Source organism: Centroberyx gerrardi, unplaced genomic scaffold (genome assembly GCF_048128805.1).
Source record: "Centroberyx gerrardi isolate f3 unplaced genomic scaffold, fCenGer3.hap1.cur.20231027 Scaffold_94, whole genome shotgun sequence".
Taxonomy (NCBI): domain Eukaryota; kingdom Metazoa; phylum Chordata; class Actinopteri; order Beryciformes; family Berycidae; genus Centroberyx; species Centroberyx gerrardi.
The window spans coordinates 12,501-22,720 of record NW_027605230.1 but is presented as its reverse complement, the minus strand read 5'-3'; the positions used below and the strand labels follow the sequence as shown (position 1 = coordinate 22,720).

The window sequence follows — 10,220 nt, the reverse complement described above, 5'->3', positions numbered from 1 at the left end:
TTCCAGGCCTTCAGGAGGTCGACGTGGTCTGCTGCTCTCTGGGTGCAGGACCTCGTAGGTTGTTGGTCCGTCTTCCTCACCGCTCTGAAGGTCCGTCTTCCTCACCGCTCTGAAGGTCCGTCTTCCTCACCGCTCTGAAGGTCCGTCTTCCTCACCGCTCTGAAGGTCCGTCTTCCTCACCGCTCTGAAGGTCCGTCTTCCTCACCGCTCTGAAGGTCCGTCTTCCTCACCGGTCTGAAGGTCCGTCTTCCTCACCGCTCTGAAGGTCCGTCTTCCTCACCGCTCTGAAGGTCCGTCTTCCTCACCGCTCTGAAGGTCCGTCTTCCTCACCGCTCTGAAGGTCCGTCTTCCTCACCGCTCTGAAGGTCCATCTTCCTCACCGCTCTGAAGGTCCATCTTCCTCACCGCTCTGAAGGTCCGTCTTCCTCACCGCTCTGAAGGTCCGTCTTCCTCACCGCTCTGAAGGTCCATCTTCCTCACCGCTCTGAAGGTCCGTCTTCCTCACCACTCTGAAGGTCCATCTTCCTCACCGCTCTGAAGGTCCGTCTTCCTCACCACTCTGAAGGTCCATCTTCCTCACCGCTCTGAAGGTCCGTCTTCCTCACCGCTCTGAAGGTCCATCTTCCTCACCGCTCTGAAGGTCCGTCTTCCTCACCGCTCTGAAGGTCCATCTTCCTCACCACTCTGAAGGTCCGTCTTCCTCACCGCTCTGAAGGTCCATCTTCCTCACCACTCTGAAGGTCCGTCTTCCTCACCGCTCTGAAGGTCCATCTTCCTCACCGCTCTGAAGGTCCATCTTCCTCACCGCTCTGAAGGTCCATCTTCCTCACCGCTCTGAAGGGACCCAGCCATTTGGCAAGGAGCTTACTGGGTGAAGATGGCAGGAGAAGTGGGACCTTCTGACCTGGTCTGTACTCTCGCTGGCGTGCATGCTGGTCATACCAGGTCTGAAGATCATGAAGATCATGAAGATGGTGATGGTGATGATGATGAAGATGATGATGGTGATGATGATGAAGATGGTTAGTTAATCAGTCTGTTGTTGTGCGTTCCTGTCAGTAGTATTAGTTATTATTAGACACAATTAGAAGGTGTTACATTCACTTCTAGAGGACATGTAATCCTAAGCGCGCACACACACACACACACACACACACACACACACACATACACACAACACACACACACACACACACACACGTCAGTAGAATATAATACCAGTTACTATCAGTGTTTTTCTATAGACTGGTTCTACTGATCTGTGGAAGTTTTCACTGGTTTTACTGGACAGCAACACTCTGCTACACCTGATACTGTGTTACAGTAACTAACAGAGAGAGAGAGAGAGAGAGAGAGAGAGAGAGAGGGAGAGAGAGGGAGAGAGAGGGAGAGAGAGAGAGGGAGAGAGAGAGAGGGAGAGAGAGAGAGGATATATAGTTTCATGTGAATGTCTCCCTCTCTCTCTGTAACTGTTTTGATAAACAGTCTATATTTTCTCAGCTGGTTTACACTCTGTCCTGACTTTACCTCTGTTACACAACTAACTGTCTGGCTGTGTGTGTGTGTGTGTGTGTGTGTGTGTGTGTGTGTGTAGAGTCAGCTGGTTGGACAGTAGCCTACTGGTGGTAGAGATAGAGTTAAAGTCGTCCATTTGAAACCTTTTTTTTTACTTTGCTTGCTGCTGGTCTTATGCTGCGTTCAAGTCATAAAGAAGAAGAAGGAGAAGAAGAAGAAGGAGGAGGAGAATGGGATTTTGTTGCTTCAGTCTGAAAGCTTCTTTATGTGTGTTACTGGTTGGAACGCCCTCATCCAAAATCATTTGTGTTTATGAATTTAAAATCAACCATAAAAAAACTGTTTGGTTGATTGTATTAATGTGAATTTAACTGATCACTTTGATTTATCACCTTGACATCAGTGTTTCTTGCTGCTTGTGTTGAGACTCACAGCCGACCCAGACCTCCACCTCCTGCTGTGACCGCTCCTCTCCACCAGGAGGCAGGCCTGCAGCGAGTGGTGTCACTTTTATTTTTCTTGGGAATAATAAGTAAAGTAATTTATGACTTTTAAGAAAAGTAATGAGTAATGTGTAATTTATGACTGTTTTCAGTAAAGACCAAACACTGATGACAGCAGCCGGTCTGACTGTCAGAGTCTTTACGGATCTGATGAGCTGAATAATTACATTTGCATCTAATTAACATATGCATGAGCCCAGCAGAGAGGCTTGACTCTCTGACCAGCGCTGTGACCAGCTTGGCTTCTGATTGGCTGTTCTGAATCTGGACCGGACTCAACTCAACCCAACCAAAGTTAAAGTCTGTTGGTAAACCACAGAGGAAACCAGAGTGACGGACAGGAGCAACTGCTGTGTGTGTGTGTGTGTGTGTGTGTGTGTGTGTGTGTGTGTGTGGTGTGTGTGTGTGTGTGTGTGTTGGGGGTTGGTCTAAGGTGAGATCCAGTTGTCTGTCAGCGCTCGTCCTCAAATAGATTCCTCTCTCTCTCTCTCTCTCTCTCTCTCTCTCTCTCTCTCTCTCTCTCTCTCTCTCTCTCTCTCTCTCGCTCTCCAAACACACACTTATCTCGACCACTCGTCTTCTCTCACAGTATCAGACAGACAGCCAAGAAGTCAGTCAGCCAGTAAACCAGTCAGTTGGTCATTAACCAGTCAGTAAACCAGTCAGTAAAGCAGTAAGTCAGTAGACAGCCAGTAAACCAGTCAGCTCATATGTCAGTAAACATGTTGGTCAGTAAATCAATCAGTCAGTCATTAACCAGTCAGTAAAGCAGTAAACCAGTAGACCGGTCAGTAAGTCAGTCGGTCAGTAAACCAGTCAGTCAGTCAGTCAGTAAGGTGACCATGCTGGTCTTCTGTGAGGCTTCACCTGGACCAGAACCTTCTACCAACATCTAACATCTGGAGAAACATCTGACCAACAACTTCTGACCAATTAGACCTCAGGATTAACCTGGACCTTCGACCAATACCATGTAAGAACAGAGGATCCAAGTCTTCTAGTCATTTGATCTAACACCAGACTGGACCTGGACCTTCTATCTCCACCATCTAACACCAGACTGGACCTGGACCTTCTATCTCCACCATCTAACACCAGACTGGACCTGGACCTTCTATCTCCACCATCTAACACCAGACTGGACCTGGACCTTCTATCTCCACCATCTAGGAACAAAGACTCCTCCCAGTAAGAAGCGATCAGTAAGTAATCTGATCTAGAATGCAGAGAGAACCTTCTCTCAGTCCATCTAGTCTCCGATCCAGAATTCCATCTTGACAATAAAGTTCCGTCTGGACATCAGAGTTCCATCTACACATCAGTGTTCGTCTGGACAGTGGATTTCCATCTGGACAGTAGAGTTTCCATCTGGACAGTAGAGTTCTGTCTGGACAGTAGAGTTTCCATCTGGACAGTAGAGTTTCCATCTGGACAGTAGAGTTCTGTCTGGACAGTAGAGTTCCATCTGAACAGTAGAGTTCTGTCTGGACAGTAGAGTTCCATCTGGACAGTAGAGTTTCCATCTGGACAGTAGAGTTCCATCTACACATCAGAGTTCCGTCTGGACAGTAGAGTTCTGTCTGGACAGTAGAGTTTCCATCTGGACAGTAGAGTTTCCATCTGGACAGTAGAGTTTCCATCTGGACAGTAGAGTTCTGTCTGGACAGTAGAGTTCTGTCTGGACATCAGAGTTCCATCTAAACATCAGAGTTTGTCTGGACAGTAGAGTTCCATCTGGACAGTAGAGTTTCCATCTGGACAGTAGAGTTCCATCTGGAGAGTGGAATTCCATCTGGACAGTAGAGTTCTGTCTGGACAGTAGAGTTCCATCTGGACAGTAGAGTTCTGTCTGGACAGTAGAGTTCCATCTACACATCAGAGTTTGTCTGGACAGTAGAGTTCCATCTGGACAGTAGAGTTCCATCTGGACAGTAGAGTTCTGTCTGGACAGTAGAGTTCTGTCTGGACAGTAGAGTTCTGTCTGGACAGTAGAGTTCCATCTGGACAGTAGAGTTCTGTCTGGACAGTAGAGTTCTGTCTGGACAGTAGAATTCCGTCTGGACAGTAGAGTTCTGTCTGGACAGTAGAGTTCCGTCTGGACAGTAGAGTTCCGTCTGGACAGTAGAATTCCGTCTGGACAGTAGAGTTCTGTCTGGACAGTAGAGTTCCATCTGGACAGTAGAGTTCCGTCTGGACAGTAGAATTCCGTCTGGACAGTAGAGTTCCATCTGGACAGTAGAGTTCTGTCTGGACAGTAGAATTCCGTCTGGACAGTAGAGTTCCATCTGGACAGTAGAGTTCTGTCTGGACAGTAGAATTAGTAGGAGACAGTAGAGTAGGAGGAGGAGGACAGGAGGAGGGGAGGAGGAGGAAACAAGGAAGAAGGGGAGGAAAGAGGAGGTGAGAGAGGTAGGAAGCAGGAGAGGGAAGGAGACATGGGAGGGACGGTGTGTAAGGAGGAGGAGAGCGAGGAGAAGAGGAGGCAGGTGAGGAGGAGCGAGGGACGGGACGACAGTCTGAGCTCAGCCGACAGAATCCGCCGTTACACCGTCAAACAGTTTGGATACAACGTGCTGAGCCTGGCCCGCAGAGGACTGAAGGTACGGGGGGGGTAGATGTACTAGTAGTTGTAATAGTTGTAATAGTACTATTTGTAGTAGTAGTAGTAGCAGTAGTGGTAGTAGTAGCAGTGAAGTAGTAAATACATGTTAAGTATTCTAGTTTAGTATCCTTCTTCTTCTTCTTCTTCTTCTCCTTCTTCTTCTTCTTCTTCTTCTTCTCCTTCTCCTTCTTCTTCTTCTTCTTCTCCTTCTTCTCCTTCTTCTTCTTCTTCTTCTTCTTCTTCTTCTTCTTCTTCTTCTTCTTCTCCTCCTGCAGGAGGCTCCAGTAGAGTTGTGGGAGCTGTTGGAGTTGGAGAAGCTGAATTTGTCTCTGAACAGTCTGAAGGTTCTTCCTCCTCAGCTGGCTCTGCTCTCCAACCTGGTGGTCCTCAACCTGTGGGGCAACCAGGTACCTGCCTGTGTGTGTGTGGTGTGTGTGTGTGTGTGTGTGTGTGTGCGTGCGCATCGTTTTCACGCTCTCTCCCTCCATCGTTACCTCTCACCTTTCCATTCCTCTCTTGTTGCGTTCACGGTCTCTGCACAGTAGAAACCAGTAGAAGACTGTGATTCTACCGCTCAGCTCAGTGTGAATGTTTCGATCAATCAAAACATTATTTATGAGCACTTTTCATACAAATTAATGCAGTTCAAAGTGCTTTCCAAGTGAAAAGAATAAAATAAGACACAATATAATGTTCTGTAAATGTATCAGCAGGTTTCAGTAAATCAGTTGTTCAGTTCCTCTGCTCCGGTCGTAACGTTCCAGTAAAGTTCTGTATGGAGCGTCTGTGTGAACGATGACAGAACGTTAGCGGCAGAACGTTCGGACGCTCTGCTGTCCGACCGCAGGAGGAAACACAAACATGCTGGAGCCGGACGGACGGAGAGATCAGAGAGATCCTGGAGCCGGACGGACGGAGAGATCAGACAGATCCTGGAGCCGGACGGACGGAGAGATCAGAGAGATCCTGGAGCCGGACGGACGGAGAGATCAGAGAGATCCTGGAGCCGGACGGACGGAGAGATCAGAGAGATCCTGGAGCCGGACGGACGGAGAGATCAGAGAGATCCTGGAGCCGGACGGACGGAGAGATCAGAGAGATCCTGGAGCCGGACGGACGGAGAGATCAGCCGCCGAGTTTCAAACTGCAGAGACTCCGGAGGTTAAAGGTCACTTCAGGAAATGACGACAGAGGAATTAGTATTTAGTAATAGTATTTACAGTGTTGTGTGAACGGCAGCGTTGCGTTCAAAAAGCAGAAAGACATGTCTTGTGTTGCAGGAACAACAGAAACTGAAGCCTACAGGTTTCATGTGTGAAAGCGCTCTAGTTAAAAGCCAGAGCAAAAAGGTTTTGCCCTGGCGTTTAACAATATAAATATGATCAATATAAATATGATCTCCCCTCAGTATGGGGCCATACTACTGAATGCCTCTCCAGAGGTTTGAGTCCTGGTCTGTGGAACAGTCAGCAGGACGTCTGATGATCTGAGCGCTCTGATCTTACCGCTTCATAACTTAAAGGCCAGTAAGATCAGAAATATAACCTGCTGATTTAAAAATTAATAAAAGAATTTTAAAATCAATACGAAAATGGACAGGTGTTTGTCTCAGTATGACTGTGAAGCAGCTGGAGCTCTGTCGACGCTGCCTGGATAAATAAAGATTTGAACCCCCCCATCCTCTAATCCAGCCATATCAGGTTTCTCTCCTCTATCCTCCTTCCTCCTCCCTCCTTCTCTTCATCCCTCTCCTCTCCTCTCCTCTCCTCTCCTCCTCTCCTCTCCTCTCCTCTCCTCTCCTCTCCTCCTCTCCTCTCCTCCTCTCCTCTCCTCCTCTCCTCTCCTCTCCTCTCCTCTCCTCCTCTCCTCTCCTCTCCTCTCCTCTCCTCTCCTCTCCTCTCCTCCTCTCCTCTCCTCTCCTCCTCTCCTCTCCTCTCCTCCTCTCCTCTCCTCTCCCCCACCCTTCCTCTCTGTGCTTCTCTCCTTCTATGTTCAATACAGTGCAGCATTATTTAAATCAGTTCAACTTTATTGTCATTCCATCAGGAAACACTGTGCAACAATACAGCAGCAGCCAGGTATCACACTCTGTGAATACTGCATGCTTTGCTCATCCTGTATGTAAATGTATTTGTTTCTTAATTGTCTGATATCCTCTCACATCGCCTCCGTCCCGTCAGCTGAGCAGCCTGCCGGCAGAAATCGGCCAGCTGAGCCGGCTCAGAGTTCTGTTCGCCTACAGGAACCGACTGACGGAGGTTCCTGAAGAACTGGGAGCCTGTGCACAACTAGAGGTACTAATACTACTAGAATTACCACTACTACTACCACTACTACCACTACTACTACTACTACTACTACTACTACTACTACTACTACTACAATACCACTACTACTACCACTACTACTACTACTACTACTACTCCCACTACTACTACTACTACTACTACCACTACCACTACTACTACTACTACTACTACTACTACTACGTCTACTTCTACTTTTACTACTGCTACTACTAGTTTAATTTGACTTTGAATTATTTTAATCATTATCACTCCTATTCAATTAGCATTAGCTTCTATGACTCTCATTCATGTAGCATGTTCTGCTCTTCATTCTGCCGCTGCAGCTCTGTGCCGCTGCTCAGAAATACAGTAGGAGCTTACAAGTAGATTTTGCAGGCAGAATCTGACTACTGACTATTATATTGATTATAATATACTATTATATTAATAAAGTGGAATAATTCTAGGGACCCGTCTCTTCTCTTTAATTCCCATCTTTCTCTCTACCAGGTGCTGAGTTTAGCCAACAACCAGCTGTCCTCTCTGCCCGCCTCCCTGTCTAATCTGACCCGACTGAAGAAACTCAACCTCAGCCACAACCACATCATCCACATCCCCGGCTGTGTCTACAACATGAAGGCTCTGGTGGGTTTAAATCAGACAGCTAGCTAGAGCCTTAAGTGGTTGTGTCATTTAGTTACTTAGCCAGACACTGCTTTATCTAGTTTGTTGATGTTAGTTAGACAGTCAGGCAGTCAGGCAGTGTCGGTCTATCTCTCTCTCCAGGTCTTCCTCCATCTGGCCTGTAACCGCCTGGAGAACCTGGCGGAGAACATCCAGGCTCTGGTGGAGCTCAAGATCCTCATCGTGGAGGGAAACAGCCTCCACTCTCTGCCCAAGGCTCTCTGCTGCCTCACCAGGTAACCCCGCCTCCATACACCTGCCAGGTAACCCCGCCTCCATACACCTGCCAGGTAACCCCGCCTCCATACACCTGCCAGGTAACCCCACTTCCATAAACCTGCCAGGTAACCCCACCTCCATAAATCTTCCAGGTAACCTCACTTCCATAAATCTTCCAGGTAACCCCACCTCCATACAGCCACCAGGTAACCCCACCTCCATACAGCCACCAGGTAACCCCACCTCCATAAATCTGCCAGGTAACCCCACTTCCATAAATCTTCCAGGTAACCCCACCTCCATACACCTGCCAGGTAACCCCACTTCCATAAATCTTCCAGGTAACCCCACCTCCATAAATCTGCCAGGTAACCCCACCTCCATAAATCTGCCAGGTAACCCCACCTCCATACACCTGCCAGGTAACCCCACCTCCATAAATCTGCCAGGTAACCCCACCTCCATACAGCCACCAGGTAACCCCACCTCCATACAGCCACCAGGTAACCCACCTCCATACACCTGCCAGGTAACCCCACCTCCATACAGCCACCAGCTAGTATGTAGCCTTGGTAACAGGATTAGGTTCCATTAACAAAAATATACAAATAGCAGATGTTATGAAACGTTATGAACTCTAAAAAAGAAAGTTCTTCTTGTTAATCATGTGACACAGGTGACATAACAATAATCTCCTCTCCTCTCCAGACTGGAATTACTGAATCTGGATTTTAACGACATTAAGGATGTTCCCCAGGTAAGAGCGCCCCCTTGTGGATTTACAGTAGAGCTGCAATGAGCACTATTGCAATTTTAGCACTTTAATAGAAATTTGTATTTTCATCGTATTTAAATAGTATTGAAACCGCTGGGACCGCATTTACCCCTGCATTTAACAATCTGTCTACACAACAGAGTCTGATACAACAAATGAAATGTAAATTCAATGCAATAGCATAGACTGTGTGTGTGTGTGTGTGTGTGTGTGTGTGTGTGTGCACTTATGTAACTGACTGACTCAATATCTGACTGCATTAATAGTGTTTATGTCCTTTGTATGCTTGTATTTATGTGGACATAAATAAATCTTTCATGTGTGTGTGCAGGAAATGCACCAGCTGTCCCGGCTGGAGAAGCTGGCCTGCCACCCGCTGGATAAAGGTCTCCACATCCTCCACAACCCGCTGCTGAAACCTGTGAAAGAAGTGCTGGAGGGGGGGCTGAGCGCTCCGTACAGCTACCTGAAGGCTGTTTAGGGGTGGAGGGGCTCTTTCAAAAGATTTTTAACAGTTTCAACTTATTCCAAGCTGCAGTTAGCGATGTTGCTCCCTGTAATGAGCCTCATTTGTATAGAAAGGGATCGTTTTTGCAATGCATGTGGATAACTTAGTTTAAATATAACTTAGTTTACATATGAACAGCGACGGCGCTCTGTGTCGCTGTTTCAACTGCAGATTGCAGTAAGAGTCCGGTCCTTAAGGCTTCATGTCTGTAAATGTCTCCTTACAGCTGCAATATAATCCAAGTCTTCTGATGCCATGCGATCGCTCTGTGAGCGGACAAAAAGCTAAATTCTATTATTTAATGCAAATCGAGTCTTCCCCCGTTGGAGAGAGAGAGAGATTTTGTTGTTCTAATAAATACTAATAAAAAAAGTGATTTGTGTTTCTACCTGAAAGTCTGTCTCTGTGGCTCAGCAGATCAAGTGTCTGTCTAGTAAACAGGATCCTGTTCAGTTTCTACGGTCCAACAAGGAAAAGCCTCTTCACTCTCCTCAGAAACACAAACCTGACGTGTCTCTGGAAGGTTTCTGTGTCTCTTTTGCTTCCAAAGTATCTTGATGCAAACTCTATTAATTTACAGAAGTGTCCTTCTCTCCCTGGTCCGGCCACAGTCTGGTTTTCTCTGCTTGGTAAATCTTCCAGTTCTTCACTCTGCCAGCATCGCTCTTCCTTTCTTAAACCTCACACTTCTGTCATTGTTTCTCACTGAGTCAGATCCTTCAGGCTCTTGGTTCGGTGTCAGTGTGGGTTACAGAAGGCTAACTCCGGTCCTGGACCTGCAGCTGTCTGCTGGCAGCACACACACATCCAGCAGCATCCTGCAGCCTGAGTGATGCTGCATTCATCCACCAGGGGGCGCAGAGCCTCCAGTCTGCAGCGTGGCAGTGTTATATTGTTATTATTGTATTACCTGGAGCATTAACACATGAGCAGAGTGTTTAAATGGCTGCTGTAGGGGAGTGTGTACTTTTATACATTCTCCATCGCTGCTAAAAGAAAGAGTTTTACAGCAGAAGCTGCTGCCAGACCAGCAGCGTCTCTTCATGTGTTCACACAGGAACTGACTTCTTCTTTGGTGGTTGTTCATTTAGCAGTCATTTTCATTTAGCGTCCCGACCTGAAACAC

The 10,220-nt window shown here is 47.2% G+C and overlaps 1 protein-coding gene across 1 annotated transcript; it reads left to right on the top strand.

Annotated features, from left to right (window-relative positions):
• The first annotated feature begins 4,453 nt into the window (after nucleotides 1-4,453).
• LOC139930168 (uncharacterized) lies at nucleotides 4,454-9,067 on the top strand. Its single transcript, XM_071923283.2, has 7 exons — nucleotides 4,454-4,618; nucleotides 4,896-5,027; nucleotides 6,801-6,914; nucleotides 7,419-7,553; nucleotides 7,695-7,828; nucleotides 8,520-8,568; nucleotides 8,918-9,067. Exons 1-7 carry the CDS (start codon nucleotides 4,454-4,456, stop codon nucleotides 9,065-9,067), a joined length of 879 nt encoding a protein of 292 aa, XP_071779384.2.
• The last annotated feature ends 1,153 nt before the right edge of the window (nucleotides 9,068-10,220 follow it).